Source organism: Oxyura jamaicensis, chromosome 6 (assembly GCF_011077185.1).
Source record: "Oxyura jamaicensis isolate SHBP4307 breed ruddy duck chromosome 6, BPBGC_Ojam_1.0, whole genome shotgun sequence".
Taxonomy (NCBI): domain Eukaryota; kingdom Metazoa; phylum Chordata; class Aves; order Anseriformes; family Anatidae; genus Oxyura; species Oxyura jamaicensis.
The window spans coordinates 6,586,288-6,608,003 of NC_048898.1; the positions used below are offsets into that span (position 1 = coordinate 6,586,288).

General features: G+C 40.3%; 1 protein-coding gene across 17 annotated transcripts in view; it reads left to right on the top strand.

Moving 5' to 3' along the window:
* The window catches only part of ANK3 (ankyrin 3), a 357,107-nt gene that overhangs the window by 255,440 nt on the left and 79,951 nt on the right, over nucleotides 1-21,716 (top strand). For 11 of the 17 annotated variants that reach the window (XM_035329362.1, XM_035329363.1, XM_035329366.1 and 8 more), the window contains 9 exons: nucleotides 426-524; nucleotides 1,264-1,362; nucleotides 4,797-4,994; nucleotides 6,918-7,016; nucleotides 17,438-17,536; nucleotides 17,626-17,724; nucleotides 18,121-18,216; nucleotides 21,170-21,242; nucleotides 21,437-21,499. In XM_035329362.1, the coding sequence (XP_035185253.1) occupies nucleotides 426-524; nucleotides 1,264-1,362; nucleotides 4,797-4,994; nucleotides 6,918-7,016; nucleotides 17,438-17,536; nucleotides 17,626-17,724; nucleotides 18,121-18,216; nucleotides 21,170-21,242; nucleotides 21,437-21,499 (925 nt within the window). The remainder of the gene's footprint in view (nucleotides 1-425; nucleotides 525-1,263; nucleotides 1,363-4,796; nucleotides 4,995-6,917; nucleotides 7,017-17,437; nucleotides 17,537-17,625; nucleotides 17,725-18,120; nucleotides 18,217-21,169; nucleotides 21,243-21,436; nucleotides 21,500-21,716) is intronic. The other 6 variants (XM_035329364.1, XM_035329368.1, XM_035329371.1 and 3 more) reach the window with 1 other exon arrangement.

Here is a 21,716-nt window from a genome sequence, read left to right on the forward strand (position 1 = left end):
GAGCTGCATGTCGTTAAAAGAGTACAAAGCTTCACTCTCTTACCTCAGAGTCTGATGTATAACACATCCTAGTGGTCAGCATTTGCTTGGAATGAAAGGAATGCAGGGCAGAAATTCCTGATAGGAGTTGATAAGCTGTTGCCCAGCACTGTCCCTGGATCTTTGGTGGTGTGAAGAAAGGAACTGGCTCTTCCCTTTTTACCATCATTTTAATGCAGATAGGGCTTTTCCTTGCAAAAGAGAGTCTTCAGACCTGCCAGGGCAGTTGGGAAGCTGCAGACTTGCTGCCTGGACTTGGGACTGTTTAAGGGGATGGATAGAAATAATATCCTTGTAGGTCATAGGCAAACTTTGAATGCCTCTGATATCTAGGCACTTTGGGAAAAGAGTGCTAGAGGCTGTTATGTAATTGACTTCTCTTACAGAAAGGATTTACTCCTCTACATGTGGCTGCAAAATACGGGAAAATTGAGGTAGCAAACCTCTTGCTTCAGAAGAATGCATCTCCTGATGCTTCTGGAAAGGTAAGACAGAAGAGGTCACTGCCATTTGCACAGCAAACATTTGTGCACACATAATGTTCTAGAAATATCCTTCTACCATTGCACGTGCTAATATCCACAACCTGGGTGTCACTGAAATAGGCTTCTTGTAATACTCCAATCCCTGTTGGGTCTGTCAGGAGTCTGCAATCTCTTTAACAAAAGTGACTTTTATTATTATTAATTGACAACAAAATTGTTATGTCCTCTCTGTATCCATGCAGGGGAATGGAGACAAGCCATTCCCCTACCTTCCTGCCCAGACTATTTATAGTCCTTATCAGAGTATTCAAGCAGCTGGCTCTTGCTCCTGCAGGTCCCGTGACAGGGGGCAAAGCCCAGTAGGACCTCAAGCTTTTAAAACGGCCCAGCTCAGATTTTAACAGATCCAAGGGAGGGTTTACTTTATCCATGGCAGAAAAAGAAAACATTGCTGAGGTTTTGACCTCAGGGTCAAAATTCCTTACTTGCTCTGTCCTGGGGGCAGCACAGATGTGTGTTTCTCTGTTCATCTTCCCTGGGAAAAGTGAAAAGGGCTTTCACAGCGCAGTAAAGATTTTCAAATCTCTGTTTTGGTTTTTGATTCAAAATTTAACGAAGACTCCTGATACATGAATGAATAACAAATGTATTTTTTCACCTATCTACTCTAATTTTCCAAACTCCCAAAATTTCCCTGAAGATCTGTAACAGCACTTGTTTGTTCTGCATGTGTTTTTAGAGCGGTTTAACACCACTGCATGTAGCTGCACACTACGATAATCAAAAAGTGGCACTCCTGCTGTTGGACCAGGGAGCTTCACCTCACGCATCTGCCAAGGTACAAGTACTGGCCACTCTGGGGATCAATACCTAGGCCTTTTGTCACTTATTTCCTATCTACCTCTGCTCTTTCTAGAATGTGTGTGCTCACAATTGCAGGGAACCCAGTGTATTAATGTATTAATGTCTCACAACCAAATCTCTGTAAGTTGCTAGAATGATTCTGCAGGTGAATAAAATAGTTGTTTTACGAAGAAAAAAAAAGGCAAGCATATGTATAGAAAAAATCTGAAATGCTTCATTGCTCTGAAGTTCAGTCTTAGTGAATACTGAGTCTTGCTTTCACTTGTCCAATCTCCTTAATACCTCAAAACCATCTTAACATCTGTGCAGGGCTTGGAGTGCTTTGCTACACAGGGGTAGTAGTGTATTGTGCCAGAGGAAGTATGAGAAGTTTCTCAGTATAACATACAGTGTTATTAATGTACTTCATGATATTTACGCCTCAGTGTAAACGGACTGTAAAGAAAATAAAACTAGTCACAGCTCTGCTTCGTTTGTGATATACTGTAGGCAAGACAACACAGTGTAAGATCTCAAGTGATGTGAAAGAATTTACACTTAAATGTATAACAATTTGATCAATAGACAAATTTAGAGAAGCTTAAAGTCTCTATTTTCTGTGGATCCCAGTTCTAAATACTGGCCAATAATCAACTGTTGGACAGCAGTGATAAATAAAAAAGGGTGGAAAGCTGTGTAGGTTCAGGTGGGGTGCATTGTAAATACCCCATCTGAAACAACCCAGATACATTCCTAAAATAACCATGAAGAAACACTGGAAAGGGAGAGCTGGTGGAGCAGCTAGTTTTGTACACAGACGGCTCTCCTTGATTGCATTCCTCTCACACATGACTGAGTACAGCCATAACAGAAGAGCCCTTCTGCATGGCTAAAGAGGAGGACAGTCTGTCATACATGGTAGGTCCCCAAGTTTATGGTGCAAAAGAGAGGAAAGTTAAACAAACATGGATAGCCAGCAGCAACAGCACAGTCTAAAATCAATAATGCCAGTAGTGGCAGTCTGCCAGAGCAGTGTCCCAGGAGGTGAACTGGAGTGATCTCTGGTCTTTTACTGTTGCAACACAGCACTCTTAAATGTCACTGTGGAGAAGGAAGGACTTTCTCAAAGGGGCGAGAAGACATTGACCTGGTTTTCATAGAAAGAACTGCCAGAGGAAGCTATACATCATGTAGGGGCAGGGATTGCAGCTCCCTCTGCCAGGGGCTTGGGAAGCCCAAACCAAGGTGGAAACCCTATAGACTACAGTATAATAATACACAAACCCATGTGTCAGGTCACGTTAGCTTCCCTGTCTGTTAGGGAAGAAAAAAAAATTGACACTGCCACTTCGTGTCTTCAGTGCAAGCTGTAAGCTTCCTAAAAGAAAGCATTTGTTACTATTCCGCAGCAAGTGAGCCACAGCAACACACTGAGCAGAGCATCAGTACTAAATAAAATTAATGGCAGCATGTTTGTTGCTGTAGGCACTCACAGTGCAGTCATCTGAAAGATGTTGGTTTACAGCAGATGATCCTATTCCTTCTGTAAATGTGGTCTAATAAAAAAATGTGTTACATCAAAGTTCTCATCATTAGCTCCACAATTAGTTTCATCAGCATTTGTTTTTTCTGTGATGTTCCTCTGTTTAATGCTTATCTTAGGAGTAGCTTGTTAGCTAGGCCTTGAAGAAGAATCAGTGAAAGGGGATGAGAAGTGGCCAAGTATGAGTACAGCACTGTGATACAAACAGTTATTCAGATGAACCATTCATTCTTACAGACTAAAACCAGGCTTGTGCCCAATTTTAATTGGGCATTCATTCCCTTTGCAATGTTTCCCTTCCTTCCCCCCATCACTCCAAACCTCAGTCTTTTTCTCTGTCCTTCCGTCTTTAAACTTTTTCCCTTTTTACCTCTTTACCAAGGCAGCCAGAATAACCCAATACTCTCCCTCCAAACTTCGCCGTTCCTTTCTGCATTTATTTGCAGTGACAGAGCACAGCCCTTATCAAGAGAAGATACAGTCTGAGACAGAGCTGAATTTTAGTTTTTGTTTTTCATCTCTTTTTGCCTTTTCTTGGCAACCTGCTGTTTTCCATTCCACTGAAAGTGAACTATGTCTGTTTCTGAAGAAAAGGCTTGAAACTGCATTCGTTATCTTACAAAATATACATGAGTTCCATTTAAATTATACAGGGTTTAGCATATGTGCAGGATTTAACACAACTAACAAGTGCTCATGTGGTAATGGCTGTTCTACACGAGTCTTGTGCAGGAGGCCTGAGAGGGGATTGTTTTTCCTGATGTGTTTCATCTTCAAAGTGAACATTAAGTCAGAGAGTACTTCCCTCATTAGCCGTGGCACTGCACTGCATTTTCTGGGTGTTATTTTGGCAGTGTTGCAGCCTGCTTTGCTGAGGGGCCAAACACTCTGACCCCACTTATTTGGTTCATATTGTACTTTGAACAAAGAGCATGAGCTGTGTCATGCTGACTACCCTAAAATATCTTCGTATCTAAGGCCTAAACCAAATCTGAAATGAATTTTGAAGGCTTCAGAGACTTTTCCATATGGAGTTAGTGCTGTGCAGCTCTCACTTCCAGATTACTACTAATGCAATCCTGCACTCATTGGTGTACCCCTCTGTATTTATTCTTTGCTTCTACCTGCATCACCCTGCGTCTGTTCTGTCCAGTCCTGGTGCCCTGTGAGGTACAGGGAGGACACAAGCCAGGTAGATGCTTTGTACCTTTAGATGGATTTTATTGGACTGTGTAATCTGAAATGCTCATGGTAATAATGATACTGTATGAAATGGTTTATGCAGCAAAGGTCTTGCCACTCTCCCCCCCCCCCCCCCTTCTTCCTTAGTCACATGCATACATGTTCATGTTTACTGTTTGCTTCAAAATGAGGGCTAATACATACCTGAAAGATAGAAAGTTCTGGATTAAACAGGTATTGCAATTTGTATCCAAAAGCCTGTCATGCTTTGGTCAGTGTTTTGGTATGTGCATTCTAATCGTTTATATTTATTGTTCCATTTTCTGTCAAATCCATTCTCCTTCAAAATTAGAAAGTTTTATCATGTAGTTTCATGTAGTTTCTGTTCTTGGTAGTGGACTTGCTGGGTTCATGTATTGGAAGGAAAAAAAGGAATGCAAGACTAAAGTGATATGTTTTAATTTTCCCTTGATCTGAACCAAGAGTCTCAGTAAGGTTAGAGTCCATGCTGCAAGGAAGGCTATATTTCATATACATAATGCTTTCATTCATACTGGGAGATAGGAAAACAAAAAACAAAATAGCAACAACAACAAAAAAACAGCTGTTCTGAGTTATGAACATGCATCCTGCTCTTCTCTTTGTTGAAGATTGTATCGCATTGTTTAATGAGTAGCTTGCAATGAAGTGCTTTCTGTTGACAGAATGGCTACACGCCACTACACATAGCTGCCAAGAAAAACCAGATGGACATAGCAACTACACTGTTGGAATACGGTGCTGATGCCAATGCTGTAACCAGACAGGGTATTGCCCCTGTACATCTGGCCTCTCAGGACGGCCACGTGGACATGGTGTCCTTACTTCTTTCTAGAAATGCTAATGTAAATCTCAGCAACAAGGTAAGTGTTTCCCCTGCTTGGTGCTAAGGCAATAAACATAGCAACATGACATTTGAATGCACATCATCATTTCTTCTTGCAAAGAGAGCAGTGAGCAGCAAACCCCATGTCACATTGGATGAACTGTATTTTGTAGTACCTAAGTTTTGACGATGCTAGTACCATATCCTGCAGAGGAATTTATAAATCCATCTCCTTTCTTTCCATATCATGTTAGTCTACCACCAGAGAGAGTATCTTCTTCACCCTAGTGGTTAGTGGGGTTGGAGTGCGTCATTTAGGATCCTCTAGATATACGCCTCCCCATTAAGCACTGGTAAAAACTAACTCGTTGATTTTTAATGGGGTAATAACAGTGAGATTGTCTGAGATTTTGTTCATTAATGTAAGTGATTTTTCCTCCCCGGGGGTTGTTCCTCAGAATATGGTGACTTTCAGTGTAATTTCTCCAGGGGGCATGAAAGAGAAGCTAGTAGATTTTAGTTTCTGTATGTATGACTTTATAGACTATTAAGTCTGCTCTATGGTAATGTTTCTAGCAGATCTGTAGCCTTAATTCTTTAAATGCCCCTCTAGTCATCAGAGATACTGTAAAGTGCAGTTTCAGTGTGGATTTATGTGGCTAACATAGAAAGAAAAGAGATTATTTTTTTCATGGAGAGTGTTTCTTGTTCTCAGTAGGCAGAAAGACTGTCCTCTGCGGCTGTGGGTGGTGCCTCACAGGGCTGCTCTGTTTTCCCAGTTTTCTAACTTTAAAGCTTAATTATTTTTGGTCCCTCCTTCAGGTAGCTTCTCTTGCAGTTGCTGATTTGCCCTTGTCTTAATCAAGCGAATGCTGTTGCGCAGGGCCGAATACACTTTGTATTCCCATAGTGCAATTTGCTGTGGGCACATTCTGCATCACATTGGCTAGCTCAGTTTTGCTACTGAGCCTAATATGTAGAGCACGATTACTGTTGTTTGGCATTTTGATTCAGCCCCACTAGACAATAATTATCTGCAACATCCTTCAGTCTGTTACTGCTCTGTTACAATCTCTCGTTTCTCATTATACAGATAACAGTACCTTTTGAAAATAGTTCCCTACTCACGTAGGGATACACGTTTCCTCTGAGCTCAGCGCCTACATTTGAAGCCAGATATTTAAAGCACACCAACTTCTGAGTTTTGCCATGAGAGTAAAAGGCCATTTGTTTTCTTCAGGGTCCACAGGACACTTGGGAGCTAAGTACTCAGAGCCCCAGTTTGGGCACTGAGCACTTAGTAAACATTTTTAGAAGGTTTGGCCCATAATATCCAGGTCTCATTAGGTAATTTGCAGTTGGTTATTTTTACATGTTTATGCAGCGTGACCCACCTAAGTTGTGGTGTCATCAGCATTGCCTGTTCAAGAGCAATACGGTTACCGTTGCTGGTAAGGAATCCACGGTGTAAGGTGTAAGGGGAAGCTATGTAGTTTTGTGGAGATGAATTTGGGTTTAAGGGTAGGAAAGTACTATCAGTAAAAGGTAAAGTTAAAATCTGAGTGAATGTTGCTACTAGAAAACTTCTAAAGTCTGAACAATCATTCAGTATTTCTTTTAAAATCTTACTTATTCTGAGGAAGTGAGTTCCCCAGGAGGGGGAAAAAATACTGTGTTTTTTTCTTCAAGTGCCGTCATATAATTTGATATCCCATATTTAACATTGCATGAAGAAACGTTCCTTGTGTAAAAGAACCACTTTATTCATGTTTTTTAAATTTCATTTTCTTGCAATTCAACAAATGTAATCAGGAAACACAATACACAGCTTGTAAGTGAAGGTAAAGTTTTTCATTTATTTAATTTCAGTAGGAGTTTTTGAATCTTACTTACAGTTGATTTTGTGTTTAATATTCACATGCCACTCTGAAGATTGTTACCTGTTGCTCCTAATTTACAGAGCGGGCTGACACCACTCCACCTGGCTGCACAAGAGGACAGAGTCAATGTAGCAGAAGTTCTTGTTAACCAAGGAGCTGCTGTTGATTCACAGACAAAGGTATGAACACCAATATCAATACGTATTGTTTTCTTTCAGGGAGACAAGAGCCTGTAGACTGGTCTAGTAATCAGTTTCAGGGTGAAAATGAAATAACAACAGTGAAATGTTTCTTGTAATAAATTGCTATAGAATATATTTTGAACACTGAAGACCTTTAAGCTTGAGTGTTTAGTGTTATGCTCAGTCTTTGAGCTATAAGCTTATTTCTTTCTTCTGTGCCAAATATTTAGATCAGCATAGCTGTATCCTACTATTTTACTGAAGGTAAGTGGGATTGATTGATCTGTATTTTTATGTAAGGAAACTTTCAGAAAAGCTAGAACTCTCTCTATAAAGAGTTTCTTTTACCATATGCATACTCTCATCTGCTTTTGGTAGTTCTTACATGTTGCACATACTTCAAATCAGCTGACAGTAGAAACCAAGCACAGGTGATCTGTTATTTAAAATATCTTCATTTACAGAAAGAAAAGCAATGGAAATGCAAAGTAGGCATTTCTGGTTATTAAGCGATGAATAGTTTTTCTGGTGACTTAAGATAATTTATGAAATGAAGTAGTCTTCTTTGGCTGAGCTGTTTGTTACTAAATAGCTATGCATAGGCATGATTCTGTAAGTACAGCCATTGTTCATTTGTAAAGACTTCCCCCTACTCTTAGAGCTTGAATCAGCCTTTAAGACCGCCTCAATTTCTAAGCCATTCTTTTTTTGCAAAGTGTAGTGGATTGAGCTGTTTTATAATATGGGTACATTTAGGAAGCAGACTTTTTCTTGTGTCCCAAAGTGAGACTTGGCTAGTGTTCTCCTGATGTTCACCTTAACCTGTTAGTTTTTAGGTAAATATTGCTCTTTTCTGTCTTCAAAAATAGAATTAGAAATGAACCAAATAGCTCTTCAGGACAAATTTGAATTTGTTTATTGCTGTTACCTAATATGAAATATAGATACATGATGGCGGTCCATTTCAAACTTACTTGCCTAAAAATACTTTTGTCTAAAGTAAATATTTGGACTCCTAAGTGTTGTGGTTTAGCCCGGCTGGCAGCTAAACACCACACAGCCGTTCTCTCACCCTCCCCCCTCCCTCTCTGGGATGGGGGAGAGAAACGGGAAAGTGAAGCCTGTGAGTTGAGATAAAGACAGTTTATTAAGATAGAAAATAATAATGATAATAATAATAATATGTACAAACAAGTGATGCACAATGCAATTGCTCACCACCCGCTGACCGATGCCCAGCCTATCCCCTAGCAGCCGGCCCCCCTACCCCGGCTAGCCACCCCTAGATATTGTTCAGCATGCCGTCAGATGGTATGGAATACCCCTTTGGCCAGTTTGGGTCAGCTGTCCTGGGTTTGTCCCCTCCCAGCTTTTGCTGCACCCCCAGCCTGCCCGCTGGCAGGACAGAGCGAGGAGCTGAAAAGTCCTTGGCATAGTGTAAGCATTGCTCTGCAGCAATTAAAACATCAGCATGTTATCAGCACTCTTCTCATCCTAATCCAAAACATAGCACCCTACCAGCTACTAGGAGGGAAAAATAACTGTCCTAACTGAAACCAGGACACTAAGTAAGAGACTTTCCAGGGTGTTTGGGGATGGATTTGGGGATCCCAAGCCATAACTACTCCAACTTTATGACATTGGCTTGAGTGTGATGTCTGTGACCTAATTCCAAGAGCCTGCTTAGAAATTATTTTATACTTACTGATGGTGTGTACAGTGCTCCGAATTTCAAGATTCCCTCAGTGTTCATTACACCTAGATTCTTCACACGTTGTATCTAGTAGATGATCATTAGATGGGTAAATCAGTTGTGATCAAGTGCTTGAACAGTAGTTGATCAAATCAACTAAAATTAACCCAGTCTCAGAGTTTGATCTGTAGATTGTAGAGAGTTGCGCAGCCTTTGCAACTTGTAGCAGCTTTCAGAACTCCATTATGTGTGTTACGCCCCGAGTTAACTGCTGTGCTCGCATCCCAGAAATATCCCTGAGTGTCAGACTGTCCTGCAATATTAGCATTTTGTCATCACACTGCCATCTCAAAAAAGGCTGAATCCATCATCCTTTCTGTCTGTAGGCTGGTTGATTATAAACCATGGTAGAGGCAAAAGTCATTGGTACCTGGTTTTGTGTTATATAACTCTAGCTGTACCTTTGTGTTAGGCTGTTGATTTCGATTACAGTATTCTGGCATGAAAATTAAATAGTTCTGCTGAAATCCCAGGATTTTGTCTGTCTTGATACTTCTGTAACATGTCTTCAGCCTCTGTTTTGCAGATGAATCAGTGTGGATTCTTACCAGCTGCTAGATCATCCAGCAGCAGATGAGATCTGTCCTGGTTCATTCTTTGCATGATTTCCTCAGATGAATATGGTTGCCTCTCAGGAGAAAGGAAACTTTACCTGGTTTTGGTTTCTGTAGAATGACATTGCAGAACCTGCTGTTTTACCTTGGTCCAAGAGCTGAATCACTTCCTAGTCTGCGAAGCTTGTCTGTTTGCCTTCTACTACTCCCTGTCCCACAAATAGTAAGTAGTCTAAGGAGACATTTACATCGACAGGTGCAGGCAGTCATGTGTCCCCTTTGCATCCAAATCGTATCCAGTTCAGGACTAATGGCCTTTTAGTCACATAAGCATGGTGCAGTGTGTGAGATACTGTCACAGCTGAGAAGGAGGGCAAGTCAGTTGGGTCTCAGGGCCAACTTGGCACAGTTGTACAAGCTCTGCACTGAACTTTGAGCTTGGTGGTATGTCTGTGTGGTGGAGCGGGCACGAGACTAGAGACGCATGGGAAAATGGCTTCAGTTTCCTCATTCAGAGGTGTCCTGTGGGTGGACCTGAATTTCTTAATTGCATCTCTGAAAATTAAACTAGTTAGTAAGTAAAACCGTGCACAAATTTAAAAAAAGTCATATTTGACTATCTGCAGCTTGAATCCTATCATCAGTAATTCACATCATTTTTTTTTTTAAAAAAAGGAAGTTTGCTTATGTTTTACTTTCATTCTTCAGTTACGTATGTAACTAGTGCAAGTAAAGAACAGTTTCCCAGTATACGCTTGTTTTCATGGTACTTCCCCATAGTTGTCAGGAAGTGGAGCAGGGACTGATAGATCAGGCAAAGTCCCCAGTGTACTTAAGCAGAATTGCTTTGCAGTGTAACAAATGGCATGTCTGGGAAAATGTGAATTAGTAATGCTGTAGGCCTCCATGGTGAAGAACACCTGCGATGGCTTTATTCTCCTGCCGACCATGCTAGCAGATCCTCTGCTGTAGGGGACCATCTGCTCCTTCGGAACAAAGCATCCACATGCCTTGTAGGATTGCATTAGAGTGGTGTGAGCTTGATGCTTTTTCACTGGCTTCAGCAGGGTCCTATCTGCCGGGTTTGCAGTGGGTGAGCCCTGCAGTGCTGTCTCCAGACTCCACATGGCCAGCCACATGGTCATCTGTCAGATATCCACTCACTGCGGCCTGTGATACTGGGCAAGTGACAATGCAGTGTCGTGTATTTTTGCATGGGATAGTTTCTGGGTAAACTGATGATCATCTTGGGATATCCCAATATATTGGGATATATTGGGATATATAGTTCCTTATGAATAGCTGGCAAGCTCTTAACTGCTGCAGCAAAGGAAAAAGTGTTATGGTTTAAGAACTGCCACACCTTGACTTCTTGTTCTATGCAGTTGAGGTTTTAGATGACTGGCTTGTAATATAGCAGCTCTGTAGTTGCAGCCTCTCTTTCTGAGATGGATTAACTATGGAATTAAAATGTCTGGGAAATAAAAGGTCCGTGCGTGCTGTCCCTAAGAACAGAGGCACTGGGGAGCAAGATCCAGCAACAGCTGAGTGGGCTGCAAAAGCAATGTTGCTGTGCTCGTGTGTTTGCACAATGCCATCCAGCACATCCAGTTCAGATTTGTTACTTTGGGCATAGAGTGGCATAGCTGTGGCCATCTGAGCCTTACGTATCAAAAAGTCAAGCCACACAGCTTAGTGGCATTGTATTGGGGATCTCTGTGTGCCACCACTAGTGTCAACACTAACCTTTCATTTTCTTTTCTCCATTTTGCATCCATATGTTTTTGTTACCTCATTTATTGTAGGCTAGGTGAGTAGTCAATAGGGTTTTTTTGCCTTTGTTTTTCTTGGAATAGATTCTCCCACCAATGTGTTTCCAGGTTAGGTAAGTGTTGGTTGTGTCACTCCTGTATAGTATCTGTCAATGAAGGGAGAACACAGAATCTCAGTAGGTCATTAAACTTTTTGGGTAGGGACCAGTGAGCTATCATCTTCCCCTTCTGGTACATGTTCTTTAATCATCGGTTATATATAACTTACACTCCCTATGAAAACATCACAGAGTTTGCAGCTGTAACACATGGAAGCACTTCTTATCCCTGCCTCAAGTTCAGAGAGCCACACACATGATTTGGGGTTATCTGGGGATGAAAAGGGAAGATTGGGCAGAAGCATATTTGGTACCTTCAAGCTATAGCAGGGAAGAAAAAAAATGTAACACTACAGAAAATCTCGTGTGGGAGATTGGTCTATATAATTAAGACCTGTTCTAGTTCTAAAACTTGAGAACATTATACAAATTACTCTCGGTAACCGTTGTTACTGTGGTTCTTACTTGGGGTGGTTTCCATCTCAAGAAATTTTTTCCAGAACTTCATGGTTCACCACTACAGTTGGTGAAGCTTTAGAGCCCTTCCCATTTAATAAGGTTAAAATAATAATAATAATAAAATTAGTGTTTAAGAAGGCATGATAGGGCCCTGCTACAAACACAGCAGTTTTTGTCGATTCTGTGATAGTTCAAGTGCCTGAATTTAGGTTTGTAAAAGAGTATTTGATACTGAAGCTGCTGTGTAGTATCATGCAAAAGCAAGGAAGTTAAAGCAAGGAGTGCTCATCTAACACATCATATTGGGAGTGAAAAATGAATTTGAAGCCCTGGTTGCAAGCAGATGTTCCTTCTCCGGGTGATCATGTTGAGTGCGTAAAAGCTCCACTGGTACATGTGATGTTGGTTTGTGTTGCAGGGCTTATGTGCTGAGAGTTGGCACAAGTAAACACGGTTTCATGGATCAGCAAGTCTCCACATGCTATTTTTCAACCCTTCTCCCTATTGGATAATGTTGTAGTAGGATACAGCATTAAGGTGATGGATTAGCCAGAGAAGCCCAATGGGAGAAGAGCACTGGTTCAGTCAAGGATGAAGAGCAGATTCGCAGTGTTTATCTCTGTGCAGGTCACTTTAGCCAAGCAGTTGTTACTCTGCACTTGGGCCTCTGCCAGGGGAACTGACTGTCTCATAGTCCTTGGTTGACGACTGTCTGGCTGACAAAGCCATCATAAAACTGTCTTGGTTTCTAAAACTGTAATATTGGTAGGAGATAAGGGTGACTAAGAGGTCATGATGTTTTGCAGGTTGGGCTGGGCCTTTTATTTCAGATTTATTGAGGTAGATTTATTCAGCTCTGCCTGCCCTCTTCCAACAGGAACTCTATACCAGCCTGAGTGCTACAGTGGCTTATAACTGTGATCTGATTTTTCCACTGGAATATCTAATTTTCAAGTGCAGAAAGATGGGAAGGAGCAGGGAGGGCGGGAAGTGCTGTCCAGAAAAATCCCTTTCACACAGAACAAATGCTCAGACATGGTATCTTCATAGTACGTTATCTGTCTTTCCTTGGCTCTTAGTGCTCAGTTGTTACCCAGGAGTTTATGTGGAAATGTCTAGCCTAATAATCTGAGATAAGGAACCTTTGTAAGGTACTTCAACAGGTTAGGTCCTGATTCAGCAAAGCTGTGAAGTGTGTACATATATACAGGTTTGTTTCATTGGATCATGGCTGGATGCCTTTGTTATCTTCAGAACTAGAGCATTTTCAAGTCTAACCAATGCTAACACTGTAGCTTCATTGTCTGACATTTATAGCAGAAAAACAAAAACAGAGCAGCTTGAGAGTCAGCATGACTAGAAAGATGCAGTAATTCAAGCTGTTAGGATTTATGGCTATTGCCAGTGGAGGATATTAAAGCAATACACTGAAATGATATACAAGGCTTGTGATAATTTCCCTCAAAAAAAGCATGGGCAAGAAAAGGGGTGCTCTGTGTTTGAGTGTTCCGTTAGAATAGGAAAGCTAAGTATTTCTGATCTTTGTTGGCACTTACTCTTGTGGCTTTTGATGAACCCTTCCCAGCTGCTAACTCCCATATTGCTGCTCATTCTGAAGAACAACTAAAAGCAGCATGGCAGCTGACTGCCAGAAGGTGATGTGCTTTAGAGCTGTATTAAACGAAAGGCCTGATTTTCTTGGAAGTAACTTATTTGTATAATTGCAGGGATTTTTTTTTCTCAATAATTATTAGTAGTTCTTGTAGCAAAATATTTTAGCCTCCCGGATACATTTCTGTAGAGAATGAAAGCAGCATGCTCAAGTAGCAAGGAGAATTACTGCTTTTATAGTTAATTTGGTTGCATAACTTCAGAATCTGCCATTGTTTCAGAAAAGTTAACAGAATATCAGTTTCAGTGAGGATGTTGGGATACAAATACAATTTTTTTTACTTTCCTGTGACAGAAACAGTTGAATATAGCAATCTGTACTGTATCTGAGAAGCAAAGGATATCCTTTCTGGGTCTCAGACATTGAAAAGACATGCTAATGTTTAGCGCTATTTTTGACCAGTGCCTTCACTGGTGACTGTCAACATGAAAGATGTCCTCTGGTGGCTGAGGAGGTCTAGCATGCCCAGTGAGATGTGACCCGCTGTGTCATATCTCTGTCGCTCTGCCATCAGTGACTGAGTACTGCATCAGGCACTGCCTCATCAAACATAATGTGATGTGACCACAGGGTACTTCAAACTTAAAAGAAAGCTCCCAGGCTCCTCCAGGGAGTTCAGATGGGGAACTGGTGTTTTGCCACGAGGCTAGCAGGTGCTCACATCGCTGCCTGGGACGTGCATGACTCCTGTGCAGAGAAGCTGCCTTTCAGTGAAGGCGTCTCCAGCTGCCAAGCCAGTGATGCCGAGGGCTTCAGGACAAGACTGCTTCAGCTCTGGGACACCAAGGGTTGTGGTGGGAAGAATAGTGACTGTCACCACAGAAATGTCATCATGGGGCTTTTTAAGCTTTCCCAGTTTCTACCACACATTTAGAGGGGAAAGAGGGAAAGCTTTCAATTAATCTCAGATTTCAACAGTGGGCTGGTCAGTAGTAACATAGAACATCACTAATTACTCTTCTAGCTGTTTATGGAGGTACCACAAGTAAACCTTTTATGTGCCATTTGTAGGAAGAAATCAATGTTGTAGTGCAGTGAATAGCAGGGTTCGTTCTTCAATATTTATTGTTACAGGCTGGAGAGAGGAGCCTTTATAGATCACTTTGAAGGGAGAGCTGAGATCAGCAAGTCTTGGCTCTCCAACTCTCTCCAGATTTTAATGTTTTAGAGTTACTAACAGAGAGTTCCCAGCGGGTGGCCCTTGACTTTGGATTTCATCTCCCCAGTTGCTCTTTCAATGTATGACTTTTGTTGACATTGCAGGTCAAGAGGCCTGTATTTTGAAGGGCTTGTAGGGAGTTAAGTTCCTGTATGAGGAGATTTCACTGCATTCTTTTGAACTGATGTTTTGGTAGTTTGCCTGTTTTAGTCTGAATTTGTCTTTGGAAGCTGTGTTTGAGGTACGAGTATGTTCTGAGCCCTGTCAGACTCAGATCGTGGGTACTGCTTGCAAGCTCTTAGCCCTATAGTAACAGTCACTGTAAGACAAGGTTCCAGCATTCATTACATGATGACTACTATTCTGGGGAAAAGTTCCTTGTAGTCATTTGGCATCTGATCCAATGTTCGTATAAGTCAGTGGAAAAAATCATTCTGCTGATGCCAATGGAATTTGTATCCGTCACTGTTTCTTGCAATGATTAACTCGTCCTGGTTGTCAGTGCTAGTAGTTTCTTTAGATGGCAATGGCTGTGTAATTAACTGAAGAAAACATAGACACCCTAATTCCAAGTAGGTGGCACTGCTACTATCTATACTATCATTGCAATATAAGTGATATTGGGTGAATTGGGTTCACTACTAAGTGAAGTAGTGTCAGAGGCAAAACGACATGAAGAGAATGGTTCATCTAAACCCAAAGATAGCTGAAACTTCTCTCTAGTGGAAATAGTTCACATCTGAGGGGTCTTCTTTCTTTAAAACAGCTTGAACATGCAGTGTAGGGCTGGCTCCTGAACCCCCAGTAGACCTTGGACTTGCCTCCTCAGTGCTTTTGACCAAGTTGTCTGACCTGATCACACCTCACTGAGGTGGACACACAAATGAAGGGTGCCAGGCTATGGCTTTTAACTCTATGCGCCTCTTGGGCACCAGGCTTTTCCCCTTGGAGTAGAAGAGCGAAGGAGCTTGGTCAGTATGAGAATAATCCATCTTTCAGTGTTTCTATACACAGAGTTGGCTTTTGGATCTAGTTCCAGATGGTTCAGTCTCAGTGTTAAACAGCCGTATGGCCAGAAGATTTTGGACTTTACCAGGAGCCAAGGCATGCATCATAGCCACATTTCCCCAACAGTATTATTACTGATCTTTCTGCCACTGGAATAAATATTCTCAGACGGCCCCACCTATTACCTCTTTCTGAAAGCAGAATTCTTACAAATGAACAGCACAGCACATTTGCAGTATATTTTATGAAGTGTTCAGTGTATTTGTGTTCCTCACATCAGATACAATTTTTAAAGACTGGCAGTTATTTTTTCCATTAAAAACTGGTAATGGAGCATGAGTCCAATACCACATTGGAAGCCCCACTGAGTAGCAAAAGGACATACTGGACTGGCAGTGTAGTTTCATGTAGCTCACAAAATGGTGAATGTGGACGCTGGCTGATATGACCCTTCTGGCATCTCAGAGCCAGTGGGCTCTTGAAACCTGACCTTTCCAGCGTAAAAGAATCCTGATGACTCACCTTCAGAGGCAGGGAAGCACATCTCTGGGAGCTAAGCAAAGCATCTGCTGGAAAGCCATTGAGCTATCAGTGTGAGCTGGGGGGGAGATTTTGGGAAAAGCAGCTTCTCTCCATGTGGGGAAAAACGTAGCAAGTGTACTGTTTAGAGGTGGCCATCTCCTGAACTGTTGTTTGTGCAACTCTAGATTGATTGTAAGTATGTTTGCTAAGGAAGAAAAGATAATGATGTCTTGAAGGGAAGATAAGGCAGGAAAAGATAATTACTTCAAGATAGATAATCTAATCATTTCTACTACGTTAAGAATCTCAAATAAGTCCAGACTGTTTAAAACTGTTAACAGTGTTCTCAGTAATTTAAAAGATGAGAAAAAGAGCAGTGAAAGCAAACTTTGATCCTCTTTGCTTTGTTTTATTGTATGTTAAATGTTAACTGTTGATTCAAGTGTTTATTACAATTAACAGGTTTGAACATGCTGTTTGACTTAAAGTATGTGGATTTCAAAAAGTAAATTCAGATTTAGCCTAGCAAGCCCTCATTTGCTACCCTTTTAGTCATTTTTTTTAAAGTGATACCTGATCTCCTTCTATTAAGCATTTTTGGAAAAAGTTCCAAACACTTAACAATAAAGAAACATTTAGCTGTGTTTAGAGCATTTGATAGGCGAGTCCCAGTGTTGACAAATGATTTTAGCCTGTTCACTAGTAATGACAACCAAGCTGCAGGGACAAATAGGAAACATTCAACTTTCCCATCTTCACAGTTGCCACAAAAAAGCAGTTTCTTCTAGTTTGTGTAACACAAGGCCAGACAGGAAAAAATTAAACCTGGTTGTTTTAGAGGCTTAACTTAAACGCTGGGGTTCCAGTTTTGGTAGGATTATGTTGTTCTTGCAAATCTGGCACATCACTTGCATGGTTTCAGATGTACCTTTTGGATTTTTCAGTTGGAATGGATGGGCTGCACATTGGCCTATATTGAGGCAGTCCTCAGCAGGCCTGGTTTTTAGTAAGTTGCTATTACTTATTTACTTACCTGTTTGTTATCACACTGTAGGAACACCAGTCAAGCATGAGAACCTCACTGTGCAAGGCAGTATACACATATTCATTTAAAAAACAGGCTCGCCCCAGGGACGTGATGATCTTAGCACTGGAGAGAAAAGCAAATTGTTAATCAACATTGTATATGTTGAAGATTACAGAATTACAAGGCAGAGAAGTTCACAACAAACAGGACTTGAAATGGTACTCTTGAGAGGCATGTTTTTCTGTAGTTGCATATTTCTTCTCATGGGAAAAGAAAGACAAAGAAATAAAGTTTGACAGGATTTTTGCTGTTTCATGTCTATTTTTTTTTTTTTTTTTTTGTCAGGGGAAGCATGGGGTTAGTCACATTTGCTAATTGCTTATGTCCATTCTAGATGGGATACACTCCTTTGCATGTTGGCTGCCACTACGGAAACATAAAGATTGTTAACTTCCTTCTGCAACATTCTGCAAAAGTCAATGCCAAAACGAAGGTGAGTTTTCTGCCTCTGCCTCACTCGTTCTGTGGGGGTGACAATCATGCTGTGCCCAACGCAGCCTCTCCCTTTCCTTGTGCCTGCAGAACGGGTACACGCCGCTGCACCAGGCTGCACAGCAGGGGCACACCCACATCATCAACGTCCTGCTCCAGCACGGCGCGGCACCCAACGAGCTCACTGTGGTAAGTGCTGAGAGGCCACTGCTCGGGCTTGCTTGGCCATCCCATCCTGTGTAAAGCGTTGTGCTCCCGCTGTGTTGAAGCAAGGGAAATGTGAGGAGGGAGAGGAAAAGAGCAAAGGAAGCATACTCCCATTGCCTCTGTGTCCTCTATGTTCTCCATTGTCTCTTCCAAAACTAGGACAGCAAACATCTGGACGGTGTTTTTCCTTTTCATCCCGATTCTGTAAAGAGTTAAAAACCTAGTTACATGTCCTACTACCCCAAATGTATTTCTTTCAGTCACTGACATACAAACATTTATGTGGCCTTTATTGTGCATTTTTCCATAGCTAATTAATAGTTTGTACACTTACTATTGCTAACATTCAGCTTTTGTTTTACATGTTTCAATTGCTAGAATGGAAACACTGCCCTTGCCATCGCAAAGCGACTTGGCTACATTTCAGTCGTTGACACGTTGAAGGTGGTGACAGAAGAGACCATGACTACAATTGTAAGTACAGCTCACTTCAGTAGTGGATGGAAGGGTTTTTCCTAAGCCAGTGTATTCAGTTTTGTTTAGTTAATTGTCTACTGAGATTTCAGTCTAGTTTCGACCTATCCTTTTAGTGCTTATGGAGTGGATATTAAATCAGATAAATCTAATACATTTTTAAGGTAGGCATTATTATATGTGTATAATACATTTTAAGGTAGTCATACCAATGAAGCAGAAAATGGACAGTTTAAATAAGTAGTCATAATTGCTGTGTTTCTTAGAGTGCATCTTGTTTATGTCACAAATGAAGTGAATTGGGGCTGATTTGTAGTTGTGAAAAGACATTCCTAGAGGCTTCCACAAACTGAAGTTGCTTCTCCCTTTTAAGGGAGCGCAGTTTGCCAAGGGATGATGTGTATTGGGTTGTATTTGGTTTAAGAGCAACCACTTCAACCAAAAAAGTGGTTGGAATTTTTTTAGAAGCTCCCCTTTGCCTAGGATCTGATTTATTCTGAAAGATGGCGAAGGCTTGTCTTCTGTACTCAGCCAAAGTCAGCTTCCACAACCCCAGCTCTCATTAACTGACATGTACATGATATCCATCCAGATCACGTGTCCTGGCTTTCAAGAAGGCCTGCTGCAGTGTTAGCCAAGGGAGATTAGAAGCAGTGGTTAAATATTGCCTATCAGCAAAACGGTAATTCACAGAATCTAAAATACTGCTCAAAGATACTTATTCACTAACATTTTGCTAAATTGCTTTATGAAGACTGTTCTCATAAGGTGAGGAGCTTTCATGAACCACTGTAGTAAAGGCAGAACAGAGTAGTAAGAACTTAAATTCAGAGCATCGTCTCCAAATTGACTTTCTTTTCTGCAACTTTTTTTTTTTTTTCTGATTAAAAAGAGAAATATGTGCATGTAGGTATTTTAGGCATCTCAGAGATGGAAAATGTTTACTGTATGTCCTATGTTTTGTCACCCATTTGTGTGGTCTGTTGGTGCAAGCAGGTGCTTGCAATATAGTGAACCTTTGGGAAGACAGGCAGGTTTTAGTTCTACTTCATGTGTCTTTACATCTTGTGACTTTCCTGGCTGTGGTTTGTAATACAGTAGCTTACATAAAATCCACCACAGAGAAGATAAAATCGTGCCACAATAAAATACAAAGGAATGTGCCAGAAAATAATCATGATTCTTTCTTACAGCCTCTCTCTTGATTTTCTCAAGGACATCTTTCTTTCTAGAAAGATTCCAAAACAATTTTCTACAACCTGACAAATTTGTTTTTGAAGGTTATACAGAGTAGCATAAACTTGAATGATTACCTAGTATACAACTAGATAGCTGCAAGAGAAGTAAAACCATGTTGTTATGCTAAAAACTCCCAATATCATAAGGTCATTCTTAATTTGCAGAACGAATAAGCTATGTGAGTTTGTGCCACAAAAATGACATCGTTTATTATGTTCCGTAGATGTAGAAGAGTAAAAAGGTTGTAGATCAAGCTGTGAATTGTTTTAGAAGCAATGTTAGAAGCTGAAAGGCTTGTACTAATACCTGTGAATGTCTACTCTCAAGCCCAGAAACATTTGCATGAAAACCAAAATATGCTGCTTATCAGTCAAAGTGTATAATTGGCAGACTTTGGAAACCTAATCATGAAATCTGATTTATAACTGAATATTTTAAAAACTCTTGAGGGTATTTCTTGGGTAATGTGGCTAAACAACTCCAAAAGGTACGTTCAGTGAAACCAGGGATGAGCATAGCTAGTTTACTCTGATTTATATTCAAACACCAATAAAAGCCACGTAGTGCCTGAAAAAAGTCCTGTGATTTTACCAGTGTAACAGCAACATGTTAAAAAGCTATGCAAGTAATTCCGACAAAATGAAATACCATGAGGCTTTTGATAAGTTTTGTGATGTTTGAGCATGCAGGCGCTCTTCTGCTGTTCCAAGTGATGGCAGTAGCCCAAGAATCATGAACTGCCACAAGTAATTATGAGGCTACAGAAAACCTGAAATATTTTAAAATAAATGAAGATAGAAAAGCTGTTTTGTCCTAAACTTATAAATGACTTCTTATTTGTATATGAGGGATGAGAAGTAATGGTGGTTTAAAAATATGAACAAAGATAGAACTGTTTTGTTTAATTTTTTGAATCCCACTACTTGAATGTTAACTCTGCAGCAGCTCCTGCATGATCTAAAACTTCACCAAAGTGCTTGTTGCACTCTGCCCCAGCTGGAGAGTAAAATGTGCATGGTTGTGTACTTTGTGGGAGGAATGGGTATTCTAGGAACAGATTTCAGACATTCGGAATATCTTTTTTTTCTGCTTCTAATATTTTTTATATTGGTTTTTGAGTCTGAATCAACATAAACATCAGGATTAAAACCAACCACTTCTGAATGTCTTTCATGCACAAATTCCTTAAGGGGAATCATTGAGCCTGCATGTGGTTACAATTGTTCTCATTTGTGGGGAAAAAACACATGGTTACTGACGAGGCACCTCTGAAAATCTTCACATGGAACAACCCTGCTCCCAAATTACAACATAGTTGGTACTTGATGATCTTAAGGGTCTTTCCCAACCTAAAAGATTGCGATCCCAATGAAAAAGACAAAATAGGTCCCTCAGAATGAATAACATTACAGTTGAAATATAGACGATGCATTCCTGCTTTAAATTTAGATGACTTTTTAGAGGGTTCTTATAAAAGAAAAACCTTGACTTATATAAATATAATATTGCATATTTCTGTATTATTTCAATGTAGTCTTTTTAAATTTGTAGTTCTATTTATCTATGAAAAGCAAGGGAATAAAAAGCTTTAAAAAAATCAAATCTCATCTTGCTAACTGCAGATAAAAATGCATCCTACCTTGTGTTTTATTTTTTGAAATAACTACAATGTTAAAAAAAATTAGTGAGCTCTGATTTTTTTTTTCTTTGACAGACTGTTACAGAAAAGCACAAAATGAATGTACCCGAAACGATGAATGAAGTTCTCGATATGTCTGATGATGAAGGTATTTGAAAATAAACAACAACAACAACTTGTCACTTATTTTTCAGTCTGTTGTTTTTGGAAGAAGTATTTGTTTAAAAAACAAACAAAAAATGTATGAGTTGGATATGGTATCTGCACATTCATTGTTTTACATTGTTTTTAACTCATAGTCTATGCTTTTATTTAATTATTTTGTTCATTTAAATCATGCAGTTCGTAAAGCCAATGCCCCTGAAATACTCAGTGATGCTGAATATTTGTCAGATGTTGAAGAAGGTATTTGTGCATTTTTGTATTGCAGTGTTACTTAACTTAAACCTCTTCCTCTTATTTCCTGTGTCTGTATATTAATCCTTTCAGATAACTTTCTTGTTATCCCACTAACAATTTCTACTTCACAATTAAGAATGCTTTCAAAAATTCTTTGAGCTGTTGCTGATAATCCTCTAATTTTCTGAGTGTCTTACTCCCAGTTTTTAAATCAAATTACCTC